General features: G+C 37.8%; 1 protein-coding gene across 4 annotated transcripts in view; it reads right to left on the bottom strand.

Moving 5' to 3' along the window:
- The window catches only part of DZIP3 (DAZ interacting zinc finger protein 3), a 136,443-nt gene that overhangs the window by 30,641 nt on the left and 85,992 nt on the right, over positions 1–19,810 (bottom strand). For all 4 annotated transcript variants that reach the window (XR_016392991.1, XR_016392992.1, XM_089910524.1 and 1 more), the window contains exons 19-23: positions 19,023–19,188; positions 17,429–17,524; positions 17,152–17,279; positions 10,997–11,065; positions 825–921 (exon numbers count right to left, since the gene is read on the bottom strand). Coding sequence is in view for 2 of the 4 variants with exons in the window: in XM_089910524.1 (XP_089766650.1) it covers positions 825–921; positions 10,997–11,065; positions 17,152–17,279; positions 17,429–17,524; positions 19,023–19,188 (556 nt within the window). In the remaining 2 variants the exon portion in view is untranslated. The remainder of the gene's footprint in view (positions 1–824; positions 922–10,996; positions 11,066–17,151; positions 17,280–17,428; positions 17,525–19,022; positions 19,189–19,810) is intronic.

Here is a 19,810-nt window from a genome sequence, read left to right as displayed (position 1 = left end):
GAAAGGAACTTTCTGATTAAAAGCAGTGAAAAACAAAGTCTACAAAGTTGAACTCTTAAGGCAATCTGAGCTTTTTTATTTTTCTGGTTAAATTTAATACTCCCAATACTTCACTGTCCAGGGATTTTTGGTGCAGATATCACCCCTTGATTGTTGAGCTCTGGATTCCAGAGTACTCTGCTAAAAAATAGACCTTACCATGACAAAGGTGAGAAGGTTTGTAATGCTTTTAATGTCAACGAGTGCTCCAAAATTTGAATTTTATTGTATATCAAGTTTGGTTATCTATAAATAAAAATTACATACATACATACAATCACATTTCTTTTGAGAGATCCTAGCTGTGGTGTTCTAAAATAACTTAGAAGAAACTGAATGCCTTTCTGGGGGAAGAGGTAAGTTGGTTTCCGACACTGGAATGTATGGTGTGTATGTGTTTTTGGAAGATCTATGTAGTTAAATAGCAAAGAAAGGAGATATTACGGCAGCAGTGAAATGTTATTCTTAGAAGTTTGGCTTAGTCACCTGGATTAATGAGAATTTTCTAAGATGTCTATATTTGCTATACATACTGAAGCAAAACAATTTCTTGGAGTCATTTGGGGGAAAACAACATAAGATCATCAATTTCAAGTAAAAATATACAAAATGCCAACAAGTCAAAAAAGCACAAGAGTTTGAGCTGTGTTTTTCTGGCTGGTCCTCAGATGTCTTAATTCTGTTTATTCAAAAAACAATATTTTAAAAATTCTTTAGTATACCAGTACACAAGTAAAACTTCACTCCTCAACCCCATCTCTCTCTCCCTCTTTCTTTTCTTTTACCTCAGCTGTTAAAGCTCTGCTAGTTTCTGCATTCAGTTTGTTTAAGTATGTTTTAATTGTGCTTTCCAGATTATGCTTCTCCATTTCCCACTGAGATCTGAAATATATGATAAAGAGTCAGTAACACAGCAGCAAGGACAGACTTTTCAACCTTATTCAGGAAGCAGACAGATACAAGCTATTCAATGAATAGGAAATGATTTCCTGGAAAGTATACAGCATATAAAAGCAACAGAAGACATTACTTAAATCTTACTGTTACCCTTTACTATCATGAATGTGGAGGGTTTAAAGTTGTCATTTAAACCTTGGTTCTGGGGGGGGGGACCTTGAAGATGGCGGAAGAGTAAGATGCGGAGATCGCCTTCCTCCCCACGGATACACCAGAAATAAATCTACACGTGGAACAACTCCTACAGAACACCTACTGAAGGCTGGCAGAAGACCTCAGACCTCCCAAAAGGCAAGAAACTCCCCACGTACCTGGGTAGGGCAAAAGAAAAAAAGAAAAAACAGAGACAAAAGAATAAGGACGGCACCTGCACCAGTGGGAGGGAGCTGTGAAGGAGGAAAAGTTTCCACACACTAGGAAGCCCCTCCGCGGGCGGAGACTGCGGGAGGCGGAGGGGGGAGCTTCGGTACCGCGGAGGAGTGCACAGCAACGGGTGCGGAGGGCAAAGCGGGGAGATTCCCGCACAGAGGATCGGTGCCGACCGGCACTCACCAGCCCGAGAGGCTTGTCTGCTCACCCGCCGGGGCGGGCGGGGCTGAGAGCTGAGGCTCGGGTTTTGGTTTTGGACGGAGCGCAGGGAGAGGACTGGGGTTGGCGGCTTGAACATAGCCTGAAGGGTTAGTGCACCACGACTAGCCGGGAGGGAGTTCGGGGAAAAGCCTGCACCTGCCGAAGAGGCAAGAGACTTTTTCTTCCCTCTTTGTTTCCTGGTGCGCGAGGAGAGGGGTTTAAGAGCGCTGCTTAAAGGAACTCCAGAGACGAGCGCGAGCCGCGGCTAAAAGCGCGGACCCCAGAGACGGGCGCGAGCCGCGGCTAAAAGCGCGAGCCCCAGAGACGGGCGCGAGCCGCGGCTAAAAGCGCGAACCCCAGAGACGGGCGGGAGACGCTAAGGCTGCTACTGCCGCCACCAAGGGGCCTGTGTGCGAGCACAGGTCACTCTCCACACCCCTCTTCCACGGAGCCTCTGCAACCCGCCACTGCCAGGTTCCCGGAATCCAGGGGCAACTTCCCCAGGAGAACGCATGGCGGGCCTCAGGCTGGTGCAACGTCACGCCGGCCTCTGCCGCAACGTCACGCCGCCTCTGCCGCCGCAGGCCCGCCCCGCACGCAGTGCCCCTCCTCCCCCCCCCCACCCCCGGCCTGAGTGAGCCGGAGCCCCCGAATCAGCGGCTCCTTTAACCCCGTCCTGTCTGAGCAAAAAACAGACGCCCTCCAGCGACCTACACGCAGAGGCAGGGCCAAATCCAAAGCTGAGCTCCTGTGAGCTGTGAGAACAAAGAAGAGAAAGGGAAATCTCTCCCAGCAGCCTCAGAAGCAGCGGATTAAAGCTCCACAATCAACTTGATGTACCCTGCATCTGTGGAATACCTGAATAGACAAGGAATGATCCCAAATTGAAGAGGTGGAATTTAGGAGCGAGATCTATGATTTTTTTTCACTTTTCCTCTTTTTGTGAATGTGTACGTGTATGCTTCTGTGTGAGATCTTGTCTGTATACTCTTGCTTCCACCATTTGTCCTAGGGCTCTATCCGTCCATGGTTTTTTTAAAAAAATTTTTTTTCTCAATAATTAATTTTAATTGTAATAACTTTATTATACTTTACCTTCGTTCTTTCTTTCTTTCCTTCCTTCCTTCCCTCCTTTAGACAACGAATCACCCCAAATTGAAGAGGTGGTCTCTGAGAGCAAGATTTATGATTTTTCCCCCTTTACCTCTTTTTGTGAAGGTGTATGTGTATGCTTCTGTGTAAGATTTTCTCTGTATAGCTTTGCTTCCAACATTTGTCCTAAGGTTCTATCCGTCCCCTTTTTTTTTTCCTAAATATTTTTTAATTCAATAACTAAATTATACTTTATTTTATTTTTACTGTATCTTCTTTCTTTCTGTCTTTTTTCCTTCTTTCCCTCCTTCCTTCCTTCCTTCCTTCCTCCCTCCCTCCCTCCTTTCTTTCCTTCTTTGCTTCTTTCTTCCTTCCTTCATTTCCTCCTTTCCTTCTTTCTTTCCTCATACTTCTACTAATTCTCTCTACTTTTTCTCCCTTTTATTCTGAGCCGTGTGGATGAAAGGCTCTTGGTGCTCCAGCCAGGAGTCAGGGCTCTGCCTCTGAGGTAGGAGAGCCAACTTCAGGACACTGGTCAACAAGAGACCTCCCAGCTCCACATAATATTAAACGGCGGAAATCTCCCAGTGACCTCCATCTTAACACAAGCACCCAGCTTCACTCAACGACCAGCAAGCCACAGTGCTAGACAACCTATGCCAAACAACTAGCAAAACAGGAACACAACCCCACCCATTAGCAGAGAGGCTGCCTAAAATCATAATAAGGCCACAGACACCCCAAAACACACCACCAGACGTGAACCTGCCCACTAAAGAGACAAGATCCAGCCTCATCCACCACAACACAGGCACTAGTCCCCTCCACCAGGAAGCCTACACAACCCACTGAAACAACCTTAGCCACTGGAGACAGACATCAAAAACAACGGGAACTACGAACGTGCAGCCTGCAAAAAGGAGACCCCAAACACAGTAAGATAAGCAAAATGAGAAGACAGAAAAACACACAGCAGATGAAGGAGCAAGATAAAAATGCACCAGACCTAACAAATGAAGAGGAAATAGGCAGCCTACCTGAAAAAGAATTCAGGATAATGATAGTAAGGATGATCCGAAATCTTGGAAGTAGAATGGACAAAATGCAAGAAACAGTTAACAAGGACCTAGAAGAAATAAAGATGAAACAAGCAATGATGAACAACGCAATAAATGAAATTAAAAGTACTCTAGATGGGATCAATAACAGAATAACTGAGGCAGAAGAACGGATAAGTGACCTGGAAGATAAAATAGTGGAAATAACTACTGCAGAGCAGAATAAAGAAAAAAGAATGAAAAGAACTGAGGACAGTCTCAGAGACCTCTGGGACAACATTAAACGCACCAACATTTGAATTATAGGGGTTCCAGAAGAAGAAGAGAAAAAGAAAGGGACTGAGAAAATATTTGAAGAGATTATAGTTGAAAACTTCCCTAATATGGGAAAGGAAATAGTTAATCAAGTCCAGGAAGCACAGAGAGTCCCATACAGGATAAATACAAGGAGAAATATGCCAAGACACATACTAATCAAACTGTCAAAAATTAAATACAAAGAAAGCATATTAAAAGCAGCAAGGGAAAAACAACAAATAACACACAAGGGAATCCCCATAAGGTTAACAGCTGATCTCTCAGCAGAAACCCTACAAGCCAGAAGGGAGTGGCAGGACATACTGAAAGTGATGAAGGAGAAAAACCTGCAACCAAGACTACTCTACCCAGCAAGGATCTCATTCAGATTTGATGGAGAAATTAAAACCTTTACAGACAAGCAAAAGCTGAGAGAGTTCAGCACCACCAAACCAGCTTTACAACAAATGCTAAAGGAACTTCTCTAGACAAGAAACACAAGAGAAGGAAAAGACCTATAATAACGAACCCAAAACAATTTAGAAAATGGGAATAGGAACATACATATCGATAATTACCTTAAATGTAAATGGACTAAATGCTCCCACCAAAAGACACAGATTGGCTGAATGGATACAAAAACAAGACCCTTATATATGCTGTCTACAAGAGACCCACTTCAGACCTAGAGACATATACAGACTGAAAGTAAGGGGATGGAAAAAGATATTCCATGCAAATGGAAACCAAAAGAAAGCTGGAGTAGCAATTCTCATATCAGACAAAATAGACTTTAAAATAAGGACTATTAAAAGAGACAAAGAAGGACACTACATAATGATCAAGGGATTGATCCAAGAAGAAGATATAACAATTGTAAATATCTATGCACCCAACATAGGAGCACCTCAATACATAAGGCAAATGCTAACAGCCATAAAAGGGGAGATCGACAGTAACACATTCATAGTAGGGGACTTTAACACCCCACTTTCACCCATGGACAGATCATCCAAAATGAAAATAAATAAGGAAACACAAGCTTTAAATGATACATTAAACAAGATGGACTTAATTGATATTTATAGGACACTCCATCCAAAAACAACAGAATACACATTTTTCTCAAGTGCTCATGGAACATTCTCCAGGATAGATCATATCTTGGGTCACAAATCAAGCCTTGGTAAATTTAAGAAAATTGAAATTGTATCAAGTATCTTTTCTGACCACAACGCCATGAGACTAGATATCAATTACAGGAAAAGATCTGTAAAAAATACAAACACATGGAGGCTAAACAATACACTACTTAATAATGAAGTGATCACTGAAGAAATCAAAGAGGAAATAAAAAAATACCTAGAAACAAATGACAATGGAGACACAACGACCCAAAACCTATGGGATTCAGCAAAAGCAGTTCTAAGGGGGAAGTTTATAGCAATACAAGCCCACCTTAAGAAGCAGGAAACATCTCGAATAAACAACCTAACCTTGCACCTCAAGCAATTAGAGAAAGAAGAACAAAAAAACCCCAAAGCTAGCAGAAGGAAAGAAATCATAAAAATCAGATCAGAAATAAATGAAAAAGAAATGAAGGAAACGATAGCAAAGATCAATAAAACTAAAAGCTGGTTCTTTGAGAAGATAAACAAAATAGATAAACCACTAGCCAGACTCATCAAGAAAAAAAGGGAGAAGACTCAAATCAATAGAATTAGAAATGAGAAGTAACAACTGACACTGCAGAAATAAAAGAAATCATGAGAGATTACTACAAGCAACTCTATGCCAATAAAATGGACAATCTGGAAGAAATGGACAAATTCTTAGAAATGCACAACCTGCCAAGACTGAATCAGGAAGAAATAGAAAATATGAAAAGACCAATCACAAGCACTGAAATTGAAACTGTGATTAAAAATCTTCCAACAAACAAAAGCCCAGGACCAGATGGCTTCACAGGTGAATTCTATCAAACGTTTAGAGAAGAGCTAACACCTATCCTTCTCAAACTCTTCCAAAATATAGCAGAGGGAGGAACACTCCCAAATTCCTTCTACGAGGCCACCATCACCTTGATACCAAAACCAGACAAGGATGTCACAAAGAAAGAAAACTACAGGCCAATATCACTGATGAACATAGATGCAAAAATCCTCAACAAAATACTAGCAAACAGAATCCAACAGCACATTAAAAGGATCATACACCATGATCAAGTGGGGTTTATTCCAGGAATGCAAGGATTCTTCAATATACGCAAATCTATCAATGTGATAAACCATATTAACAAATTGAAGGAGAAAAACCATATGATCATCTCAATAGATGCAGAGAAAGCTTTCGACAAAATTCAACACCCATTTATGATAAAAACCCTGCAGAAAGTAGGCATAGAGGGAACTTTCCTCAACATAATAAAGGCCATAGATGACAAGCCCACAGCAAACATCATCCTCAATGGTGAAAAACTGAAAGCATTTCCACTAAGATCAGGAACAAGACAAGGTTGCCCACTCTCACCACTCTTATTCAACATAGTTTTGGAAGTTTTAGCCACAGCAATCAGAGAAGAAAAGGAAATAAAAGGAATCCAAATCGGAAAAGAAGAAGTAAAGGTGTCACTGTTTGCAGATGACATGATACTATACATAGAGAATCCTACAGATGCCACCAGAAAACTACTAGAGCTAATCAATGAATTTGGTAAAGTACCAGGATACAAAATTAATGCACAGAAATCTCTGGCATTCCTATATACTAATGATGAAAAATCTGAAAGTGAAATCAAGAAAACACTCCCATTTACCATTGCAACAAAAAGAATAAAATATCTAGGAATAAACCTACCTAAGGAGATGAAAGACCTGTATGCAGAAAATTATAAGACACTGATGAAAGAAATTAAAGATGATACAAATAGATGGAGAGATATACCATGTTCTTGGATGGGAAGAATCAACATTGTGAAAATGACTCTACTACCCAAAGCAATCTACAGATTCAATGCAATCTGTATCAAACTACCACTGGCATTTTTCAGAGAACTAGAACAAAAAATTTTGCAATTTGTATGGAAACACAAAAGACCCCGAATAGCCAAAGCAATCTTGAGAATGAAAAAAGGAGCTGGAGGAATCAGGCTCCCTGACTTCAGACTATACTACAAAGCTACAGTAATCAAGACAGTATGGTACTGGCACAAAAACAGAAAGATAGATCAATGGAACAGGATAGAAAGCCCAGAGATAAATCCACGCACATATGGACACCTTATCTTTGATAAAGGTGGCAGGAATGTACAGTAGAGAAAGGACAGCCTCTTCAATAAATGGTGCTGGGAAAACTGGACAGGTACATGTAAAAGTATGAGATTAGATCACTCCCTAACACCATACACAAAAACAAGCTCAAAATGGATTAAAGACCTAAATGTAAGGCCAGAAACTATCAAACTCTTAGAGGAAAACACAGGCAGAACACTCTATGACATAAATCACAGCAAGATCCTTTCTGACTCACCTCCTAGAGTAATGGAAATAAAAACAAAAATAAACAAATGGGACCTAATGAAACTTCAAAGCTTTTGCACAGCAAAGGAAACCATAAACAAGACCAAAAGACAACCCTCAGAATGGGAGAAGATATTTGCAAATGAAGCAACTGACAAAGGATTAATCTCCAAAATTTACAAGCAGCTCATGCAGCTCAATAACAAAAAACCAAACAACCCAATCCAAAAATGGGCAGAAGACCTAAATAGACATTTCTTCAAAGAAGATATACAGAATGCCAACAAACACATGAAAGAATGCTCAACATCATTAATCATTAGAGAAATGCAAATCAAAACTACGAGATATCATCTCACACCAGTTAGAATGGCCATCATCAAAAAATCTAGAAACAATAAATGCTGGAGAGGGTGTGGAGAAAAGGGAACACTCTTGCACTGCTGGTGGGAATGTGAATTGGTTCAGCCACTATGGAGAACAGTATGGAGGTTCCTTAAAAAACTACAAATAGAATTACCATATGACCCAGCAATCCCACTACTGGGCATATACCCTGAGAAAACTGAAATTCAAAAAGAGTCATGTACCAAAATGTTCATTGCAGCTCTATTTACAATAGCCCGGAGATGGAAACAACCTAAGCGCCCATCATCGGATGAATGGATAAAGAAGATGTGGCACATATATACAATGGAATATTACTCAGCCTTAAAAAGAAACGAAATTGAGCTATTTTTAATGAGATGGATAGACCTAGAGTCTGTCATACAGAGTGAAGTAAGTCAGAAAGAAAATGACAAATACCGTATGCTAACACATATATATGGAATTTAAGAAAAAAAAAATGTCATGAAGAACCTAGGGGTAAGACAGGAATAAAGACGCAGACCTACTGGAGAACGGACTTGAGGATATGGGGAGGGGGAAGGGTGAGCTTTGACAGGGCGAGAGAGTCAGGGACATATACACACTAACAAACGTAGTAAGGTAGATAGCTAGGGGGAAGCAGCCGCAAGGCACAGGGATATTAGCTTGGTGCTTTGTGACAGCCTGGAGGGGTGGGATAGGGAGAGTGGGAGGGAGGGAGACGCAAGAGGGAAGACATATGGGAACATATGTATATGTATAACTGATTCACTTTGTTATAAAGCAGAAACTAACACACCATTGTAAAGCAATTATACTCCAATAAATATGTTAAAAAAAAAGAGAGAGAGAAAAAAAAAACAACCTTGGTTCTGAAATCAAGTTTTCTGAAGATGAATCTGACCTCCACAACTTATTAAATGTGAAACCATGGGCAAGTTACTTCTCTATACCTCAGTTTCCTCACATATAAAAATGGAAAAATTATATTACTTACCTCAAATAGTTGTTGTGAAAATTCATTCAGATAATATACATAAAGCACTTTGTGTTTGGCACATACTAATTACTAAATAAATGTTAGCTATTATTATTAATAAATTTTACATAAAATAAAGTTTCTACAAGCCTTTTTATGTCCTAACAATAGCAACCACAAAAGTTTTTATTATCCCTGTCATAAAGCTAAGTCACCATATTAAAATATTTTACTGTTTATCTCAGTGCTCACATTCAGTACCTTAGAATGAAAACAATTCCCATAGCTTGAGAAGGAGAGAAGGAGATGATGATAAGGATATTATTTATGAAGGACATTATGGAAAATGGCTACTGATGAGGTTTCTCTTTTTCGTATTCCATTTCAGCTTCCTACACTTGAGCCCCAGAATGCTAGAGCATACAAACCAAATTATGTTTCTAATGAAAGCAATTAATTGGACGTATAACATTTTTGTAATAAGGACTTTCACAAAGGCTTTCCTCAATGTTTTATTATTAGAAACAGCTGGATGCTTGAGTACCTGACAAACGTTGATGAGAAGCCTGATAAGACAATATGTTGTTAATATCAATAAGGCCAGATTATTTTGAGGGAAAAAGTTATAAAATATTCAAGGAGTCAACAAAAAGGAATTACGATGCCACTGAATACTGTGAAAAACTTGCCTACGAGAGAAAAAATAGATAAATTGGACTTCATCAAAATCAACTGTGCTTCTAAGGACATGATCAAGGAAGTGAAAAGACAACCCACAGAATGGAAGAATATATTTGAAAATCATGTATCTGACAAGGAACTTGTATCCAGAATATACAAAAAACTCTTAAAGCTCAATAGTTAAAAGAGAAACAACCCAATATTAAAAATAGTCAAAGGAAGTAAATGGACATTTCTCCAAGTAGATACACAAATAGCCAATAAGCACATGAAAAGATACTCAACATAATTATTAGGAAAATGCAAATCAAAACCAAAAAGACATACCACTTTACAAACACTACAATGGGTGAACTAAAGACAGATAAAATAATAAGTCTTGGTGAGAATGTGGATAACTGGAACACTCATCCATTCCTGCTGGGATTATAAAATGGTGCAGTCACTTGGAAAACAGTTTGGCAGTTCCTCCAAAAGTTAAACAGAGTTTACTGCATGTCTCAGCAATTCTACTCTTAGGTATATACCCAAGAGAATTGAAAACATATGTCCACACAAAAATTTGTAGACAAATGTTCATACCAGCTTTATTCGTAACAGCCAAAAACTGGACACAAACCAAACGTCCATCAACTGATGAAAAGGTAAGCAAAGTGTGGTATATCCATACAATGGAATATTATTTGTCCATAAAAAGGAATGAGTACTGATACATGCTAAAACACGATGAACCTTGAAAACATTATGTTAAGTGAAAGAAGTTAGTCAAAAGAGGCCACATATTATTATATGATTCCTTTTATATGACATGTCCAGAATAAGTAAATCCACAGAGACAAAAAAATAGACTAGTGGTTCCCAGAAGCTGGGGGACAAGAGAATGGGGAGTGACTTCTAATGGACCCAGGGTTTCTTTTTAGGGTGAGAAAAATGTTCTGGAATTAGATAGTGATGATGGTTGTACACCTCTGTACATATACTACAAACCAAGGAATAGTATTCTTTAACAGGGTGAATTTTATTCTATGTGAATTAGATCTCAAAACAGCTATTATAAAAAATATGTAAATCAGAACAAGACTTACCCAGTTTCATGAATCAGTCACACCTAGTAGTATTGATTACAGTAAAGAAAAAAGAATTCATAAGCCCTAGTTCCTGACAGTAGTTTGTTGTGGCACCACAGCTTTGCTGATTTAATCACTCTCAGCAGTTTCCCAGGGCCAGAGGCAAGGTGAACATTCCTCCCTATTTGCCTAGGACATTCCCAGCTTTTATCTGTTGTCCCAGCGTAATTATTAATACTGCTCAGTATCATGCTCAAAAGTGCCCTAGTTTGGATGACAAGTTATATGGCTACCTTAGCCAGAATATGCTGAGTGGAATCCACAGTTTCAGAGAGGGTGCACTCAACCAAAGCAACAGCTGTTTGTTACCTTTTCATAGAAAGCTGCTCTTTAAGGTTCTTGATTTCATTATCTTTAGCATGGCTCTGACGCTGCAATCTAAGAAAAGAGGAAAGAACGCCATAAAATGTTAGAAATTATTTATCATTAACAGTCAGAACAACCCTACTTGTAGCTGAGGAGAGAGACTAAGTATGTCCATTTTGGGCCATAAATCTTGAGCCTGAAAATAACTGGACTCCTCTCCCTTATTCTTCTAAGATTTATCTTTCTTATGTCTGATGTCCGATTTACTGACTTTACAAAGAAAGAACTAAGTTCTAACCCTGAAAATTAGAAAGCCAAACTGAAGAGTTATATCGTATCCCCAGCTCAATGACTCAGAAAAATGACTTTAGCTCTTTGTTCTTTAGTTTACTCACTAGAAAACAGAGATGGCATCTTGTGATGTTCTAGGCCTATGGTGGGATTGAGAACTTCAAATTCCTTAAAGAGATAGTATATCAAGTCATGCAAACTATTAAAGACTTAAGTTCTGAAAGAAATCAGATCTTAAATACAGAAGCAATGAGGCTGTGTACAAATAAGAATTTTAATTAAAACTATACATTATGGGGCTTCCCTGGTGGCGCAGTGGTTGAGAATCTGCCTGCCAATGCAGGGGACACAGGTTCAAGCCCTGGTCTGGGAAGATCCCAGATGCCGTGGAGCAACTAGGCCCGTGAGCCACAACTACTGAGCCTGTGTGTCTGGAGCCTGTGCTCTGCAACAAGAGAGGCCGCGACAGTGAGTGGCCCCCGCTCGCCACAAGTAGAGAAAGCCCTCGCACAGAAACGAAGACACAACACACCCAAAAATAAATAAATAAATAAATTTATTTTAAAAAACCCCAAAAACTATAAATTATAACAGGGGAGTCACTCACATGACCTAATCAACAGAAGATTGGGTAAAAATTTTGTATACATCAGAAAACATAACCCATGATTAGCTTAATAACCGACATGCCAAAAACTATTAAAAGAAATGCGAAGTAATACTTTTGGGGTTGACATATATTCACATACCATTTTTGATGTTCCTCCCTTGTGCTGCATTTTTCTTTACCACCTGTTAATCTGCTTCAATATGAAGAGATTTATAGCAAAAGCACATTTCTCTTTAAGTCTCTGATACGTTCAGACACTTGGGATACATACGAGTTTTGGTTTATATAAACTATGGAATGATAAAGACTTAAAACAGTGACGTTACATGTTGGCTGGATTGCTCACCACTAGATTTCAGAGACCACCTACTTACATTTAAGCTTCTTGGAAGCTGTAGAGACTTACAATGAATGTTGTATTGGACTGATAAATGCAAAGAAAAGAAAACAGGTCTCTTTAGATACAAAAGAGATCATGTTCTTGAGTAAAGAATAAGAAATACAAGCTTTGTTTCTGTATACTCTACAGGAGTATGTAGAGAGAATTGCAAAGTAAGTTGTAAGATTTCTAAGACTGACATCTTTCTTTCCCATGTATACTGCCATTACTTCATTATTTTACCCAGCTCTAGTTTAGAGTGGGCGATAAGAACTGACAAAGCTGATTGGGAATTCAGAAGACCTGGATTCTTAAGTAACAGAGGATAAGGTAGGCATAGTTCCTATCATCCTGCTCATACATGAACCAGCTATATATGTTCAGGTAGTCATAACTAGTTAGTCCTATTTTTCTCAGGAAAACCATGACAGGGTGGGATTAGATTTTGTTCTCTAAAATATCTAAAGTTCTCAAGCTTACTCTGGCTGGCTATGAAGTTTACTATATAAATTTTATGGACAGCATGTTTGTCCCATGTTTGTTCTTAACATTTATTAAGTATTGTAATTTGTGCAAAATATGTCATTTTTGTATGTCTTCTTTATTAACACTGCAATTATCATCAACATATTGACCAAACATTTACTGTAGTATTGGCATTGAATTAGGCCAAAGAAAAAAGATGTTTTTGCTTCCAAATAAACAAGATGTTCTAAGCTGAAAGAAATCAACATTTTACAATGAAAGAATATTTATATTTTTGTCACATGCTCTTGGGACATGACCAGGTGAATTAAACAAAGAAAGGCTCAAAAGCTTATATGAGAATACACGCAACATTCATGCTTTCCTCTCTGGTCTGAATGCCCTCTGTCTTTTCTCCCATCTCACCCTATGTATTACCTAGCTTAGGTAAAACACTATGTCTTCAATGAAGTTCTTCCTTATCTCAACATCAAAAGTACTCTTTTAACCCCACAATATCCCTATTAAATACAGCTCCATTTGACATTTATATGCACTTTTTCAAAAAGTTAAGCTTTTCAGATAAACATAGATTCACATGCAGGTGTAAGAAATGATACAGACAGATCCCATGTACCCTTTATCCACATTCCCCCAATGCAACATCTTGCAAAACGACAGTATAATAACCCAGGATGTTGTCAGTGATACAGTTAAAGATAGCGAACAATTTTATCACCACAAGGACGCCTTATTTTGCCCTTTTATAGCCACAGCCACTTCCCTCCCTCTTCCATCTCCTCCTTAAAACCTTGGAACCACTAATCTAATCTATTTTTCATTTTTAGCACTCTGTCATTTTTGAACTATTTGAAATTTTTGTCATTTCAAGAATGTTACAGAAATGGAATAATATAGTATATAAGCTTTGGGGATTGGGTTTTTTCACTCAGCACAATTCTCTGATGTCAGCACGGTCTGTAGTGATATCACCATTTCATTCCTGAGGGTGGTAACTTGTGTCTTCTCTTTTTTTATCAGGTTTGCTAGAGGTTTGTCAGTTGCATGGATATTTTCAAAGAAACCAGCTCTTTGTTTCATGGATTTTCTCTACTGCTTTTTGTTTCCAATTTCAATATTTCCAATCTTTATTATTTCCATCCTTCTGCTTGTTTTGGGTCATTCTGCTTTTCTTCTTCTGGGTTCTTGAGGTGGGAGCTTGTATTGTATTATACATTTGAGACTTCTCCCCTTTTCTAATGCGCACATTTAGTGCTATAAATCTCAGAACTGCTTTAGCTGTGTCCCACAAACTTTGACATATTGTATTTTCATGTTAATTCAATTCAACATATTTTTATTTCCCTTGAGACCTCTTCTTTGACTCATGAATTAATTAGAAGTATATTGTGTAGTCTCCAGGTGTTTGCACATTTTCCTGTTATATTTCTGTTAGTGATTTCTAGTTTGTTTCCACTGTGATCTGAGACATGCTTTTCATGATTTCAATTCTTTTAAATTTGCTGAGGTTTGTTTTATGGCCCAGAATATGGTTTATCTTGGTATATTTCCTGTGGGTACTTGAAAGCATATGTATTCTGTTATTGTCTGGTGAAGTGTTCTATAAATATCAATCAGATCCTGTTGCTTGATGGTGTTGTAGAGGTCTTCTATTTCTTCTTTCCGTTCTGTCTGTTTTGCTTCATATATTTTGAGGCTCTGTTGTTTGCTATGTACACCTTTAGGCTCTTATGTCTTCCCGGTGGACTGATCCTTTTATCATTATGTAATGTCCCTCTTTGTCTCCAGCTTTCTTTGCTCTGAAGTCCATTTTATCTGATATTAATATAGCCACTCCTTATTTTTTGATTAATGCTTACATGGTATATATTTTACCATCCTTTTATTTTCAACCTACTTATGTTGTTGAAACTGAAATGCATTTCCTAAAAACAGCATATTGTTGGATCACACTTCTTTTTGTTTTTAAAATTTATTCTTCCAGTCTCTGGTCTTTTAATTGATATATTTAGACCATTTATACTTAAGGTAATTACTGATATGTTAGGGCTTAAGTCTGCCATTTTATTATTTGTTTTCTGTTTGTTTCCTCTGTTTCTCTTTTCTTACTTTCTTGTGGGTTACCTGAACATGTTTTAGGATTCCATCTTAGTTTATTTATAGTGTTTTTGAGTATATCTCTTTATGCAGCTTTCTTAGTGGTTGCACTAGGTATTACAATATGCATACATAGTCTACTGGTATTGATCTTTTCTTACTTCAAGTGAAGTGTAGAAGGGCTGACTCACACTGCTTTGCTGCTGTACAGTAGAGAGAGGCAGGAGCTCCCTGTTGGGTGCCTCTGGCACCAGCTGGGGAAAGCAGGGGAAATGGAGTACCACCTGGCCCCAGGGTGGAGATTCAGCTCCCCATGAGAGTAGGAATAAAACCTAGTATTGACTAGTCCCACCTTGGATCACTTTGTTAAGTCTTGTTGATGCTAGGTAGAGGTAGAGGCTTAGCTCGCAGCTGGACCATATTGATGCTATCCTGGCAGAGAAACTGGAGCACCCCTTGCTTCCACTTGGTGAGGAATGGAAGATTAGCTACCTGCTCAGTATTGCTACCCCAGCAAGGGAATCTGATTTCTGCCATCTTTTGTCAGAGTGCAGTACCTGTGTCCAAGGGGTGGTGTGGGTCTAGTAGTGTTTGGCTGGAGTAGGTGGGTAGTGCCAAAAAGGTTTCATGTTATTATATCTTCCTTTCCCTGATCCTCTGGCTAAAGGGAACAGACTTTTCTTGTCACTTTAGTGGCCCCCTACCCTGTGCTTACTGACAGTTGCATGTTGGAGGTTTCTGCAGTGCCCTGTCTAGGATACATGGGAGGCAATTTTAAAAAAATCACTGTCACATCATTCTTTCAAGTTCCAAGGTTTCTAGACAGTCTGCTTCCTTCTACCTTTCAGAGTCTTCCCATGTTTGTTGTGCTCTATCCAGGGTGTTTAAGTTGTAAGAAGGAAGACTTGCAAGTAACAGAGCTACTACATTTTGGTGGAACTGGAGGTCCCTCTGTTATATGTAATTTTAATCCTCTCATATTAATCTATACTTTCCACTAGCTCACAGTTAATGTCTGATATGTCTTGGTATCCTTTACATGTGCCTTACATAATTCTTCGCATACTGTGGGAACTTGATAAAAGTTTGGTGAATGTTCAGCACTGAATGTTCCTTGTGTGAAGACATATGCATTCCCTAAAGTGGTCTGTTTGTAGTCTCAAGCATACAAGGGAGTCTGGGTAAGGTATTAGAGTTGAAGAGAGATATCTCAGATAGCAAAGGAGAGAGACAGGTCATCTGCATGGATGGCATTACTTTTCTGGTCTCTGATACTATATAACATATTTATGGATTGGTCATTGTCTTTCAGGCTAAAAGACAAAATTTTGAATCCTAAAGTGTGGGTTCTTAAGTGATTTCAGTCAGTTTAATTTGTCCAAGCTATTTTAGGTCCACAAAACTGAAAGTGTTTGCAACTGATACCATGTTGCCAGAGCTATGGCATCCTGTTCTTCCTAAAAACCTGTTCAGGTTGGATGAAATGTTATGTGGGAGAAAATTTAAGACCCAAATCTCTGCCTAATATTTCTCCAATTTAACTATTGACATCTTGGACTCCTTAAACTAAGATATTCCCTAGAATCTGTCTATTTCCCCTATTAGCAGTCTAGGAACTGCAGTGGATCATGGATGACTAGTATTTTGTGGTATTACTGTTTATTAAAATAATGTGTCACAAATTATATTACTATTTCACTTCAAAATGGTTCAAGACAGTCGTTAGTATAAACAGAATGGAGCAGGATACTCATTTTCCCTTATTAAATCAGAATTTTTAGTCTCAGGCATTTTTAATACTTGAGGTTGTATGAGAAATGAGATTGATGGGGTGAAAAGATTCTCCGGGAATTTGATTTGTTTCCAATCTCTTGCGTTTAGAACACAAATACTCTCAGAAACCAACATTAAAAGGTATGAAAGTGAGTCAGTGATGTCTTTGAGGAATGTACTTACCATATGCTATAAAGAAACAGCCAATCATTAGTCACATTTTTACAAATTAGAGTCATGACCTGAAAGCTAATTATCATTCTCATGTAATTCTATTATCTTCACACTTATTCAGCCAATACATGAAAAGCTTGATATTTAGAGTGAGCAGTTGCTTATTTCTCAATCCAGCTGGTAAGGCAAAATATAGTGGGTTTTTAAGCAATTGCAGCCCTGTGGTTGGCAGTTCCTAATGTGCAGTCACAATGCCACCTAGTGGCTACATAGGGATTATCTTTTAAAGGATACTGTTCATTATGGAGCAAACCCAGAATTTTCTTCTATCAACAGATTTGCACTTACTTGGACACCTTATTGATTCCGAAAGCCACTTGTTGGTTAAGAGATGAGATGATTTTATCTTTCTTTTTAATCTGCATTTGGTTTTCTTGCCACCGAAAAGTCACTGTTTTCAATTGTCTTTTGAAATCCTGATCAATGAAAAATATTATTTCAGTTAATTCTGTTCAAGCCACCAGAAATTTAAAGAAAAAACTGGGCTCTTTAAAAATATATACCATTAAATTGAACATTTGAAGTACCTCTAACTTGCCTCAGATATAATGGCAAAAATACTTACTTCACACTGATAGTGCAATTTACAAAACTGCCGTTGTCGAGCAAGCTTTTGCTTCTCAGTTTCTCCATATTCTGTAGTTACCTTGTTGGTTGAGCCCTATTGAGCAAATGGAATATTCATGCTTTATTTTCCTCTTTAAAAAAGCACTAATATTATAGAAATTTAAATGAAAAACACTACTATTATTGTTATTTAAAGGGGATTTAAGTTGCTGTCTAACTCATACTCATGCATTATAGGTTTCAATGCAAATACCACTTCTCTGATTAATTTAAATAAACCTACCTCTCTCCAATTACAGCATTCACTAAACAATACCATAGTTACTTGTCTACTGCTGCTACTACTGAATAATGTTATCTGTATGCTTACCATTTTTAAAGCATTTTTTGTAATGCTTTTATTGTCATAAGAACCATATGAGGTAGGCACTCACTACTACTTTAGAGATGATAAAACTGAGTAACTTGCCCAAGGTCACACAGTAAGTGAAGGAGCCAGAATTCTAAACTCAGGCAATCTTAACTGCTAAACTACTTAATTATTACCTTAGTAATTATCACCTTAGGTTAATGTTCAACTTCTCCACTGGATTATAAACACTGTGATCACAGGGACCATGTCTTAGCATAGCTCTTGACACAAAGTAAGTGCTAAGTGTTTTTTGAATAAATGAATGAATAAACATTTTTCAAAAGCTGTGTGACATTTTCATTCTATTTTTTGAGTTCTTATAGCTGTTGGATGAAAACCAAAGGCCCCACATTTAAACTTTAGTGTGACATCCAAAGCTTAGAATATGTCATTTCAGTTAAAATATATGTATATATTTTAATTAGAAAGGAGACAAAAAGGCATGACAATGATACTAATGTACTATCAGCCAGGAAATTATTTGTACTAACTGTATCCTTAGATACCAACATTACTATATATTATATATTATTATACTTAAACCATGGAACAGGATATCATATATTACCTCAGTACAGAATTCTCATGGGTAGGTTAAGCAAGTGATTTTTTTTTTTAAAAAAAAGCTTTCTATGTGTTTTGTCTCATTAAATGCTCTACTGAGCACTAAAATCATGTTCATATGCACCTTCATATATAAGTATGTCATTCCCAGCACTGACTACCACCAGGAAAGGAACCAAAAAATTGTTGTTTGTTAATATTTTTTATAGATATTTCATGGTAACAAAAAGGTTTAACTTTTTGAAAAATGAAAGTAGATTTGTTTTATAAAACTATTTTTCTCATGAAATTTAATCCAATGGGATTATGCCAGGGTATTTTTTTCTTCCTTGTGGTATTTGAAAACTCTTTATAAGGAATGCATTTGTAATCAACTCTGCCCAATACTTAAAACCAGGAAATGGTCTGAGGACTAAAGTGAAAAGTTTCCAGTTCCTAGGGTTCTTTTTTATGTCAGCTATCCCTCTGTCCCTCCTTTCCTGTTTTTTCTTTTTCCTCAGAAATACAACATAAATCACTAGGTTAACATGCTGTTCAAAGAGTCATGGGGAAAAAATGGTTAACAATTGTTCTGGAAGAAGGAAGGCAGGGCTGTATCCTCTCAAATCAGGCTTACCTGGTCTATCATGTCCAGAATATGCAGTTCATCCAGGCTATAGAACTTGTCTTCAGTTGCAGAATCTTCTTGAACATCACTTGCATCATCTTTCATAAATCCACTGATTGAGTATAGATTTGCTTGTTCCTTCTTCAATTGCTCTTCCTTACCTATCATATTTGGACTATAGTGGTGACATAATCAATGTGATCTTTTATAATTGTATAGTGCTTTTCATATAAGCCATTATTTCCCAAATTAATATTGTACTGGTCTCATGAGATGCTCAGATCAGAAGGGCTCATAGTCAAAGTTTGGAGAGCGGTCATACTGTGTATTTCTTTTGAAGATTTTAGCATATTTCAGATAGCACTCAACTGAGGTACCTATTCTGTTCATAGTAGTGTTTTTAAGAACTATCAGAATATGGAGTTCACTTTTCAAATTATAACTATTAACATCAGTTACTTTGAGAAACAATACTTTGGGAAATATTGACAAGCATGTCTACATCTGCTATATTATTTAATCATCACATCATTCTTGACAAGTAGGTTGGTTTAATCAACTTCAGTGCTTAGGTCCCATGTACATTTAAATAAAGGGCTGCAAACAGCAATATAAAGTAGATTAAAATGGAGGTTTCTTTTGTAACAGGACTTTAAAAAAACTGTAGTGATAATGAATTAAAGTAACTAGGAACCACTGAGAAAACAATGAAAATATTACATGTACAATGACAATTAACTCATTTTTATACCTATGTCTAAAATTTAAATGCATGCTACTATCCTTTCAAGTTGGCC

The sequence above is a fragment of the Delphinapterus leucas genome, chromosome 4, assembly GCF_059928025.1.
Source record: "Delphinapterus leucas isolate spDelLeu-1000000601 "Yukka" chromosome 4, BTC_Dleu_Yukka2, whole genome shotgun sequence".
Lineage (NCBI taxonomy): Eukaryota > Metazoa > Chordata > Mammalia > Artiodactyla > Monodontidae > Delphinapterus > Delphinapterus leucas.
Note: the sequence above shows the minus strand (reverse complement) of the source record. Positions and strands in the feature narration are given on the sequence as shown.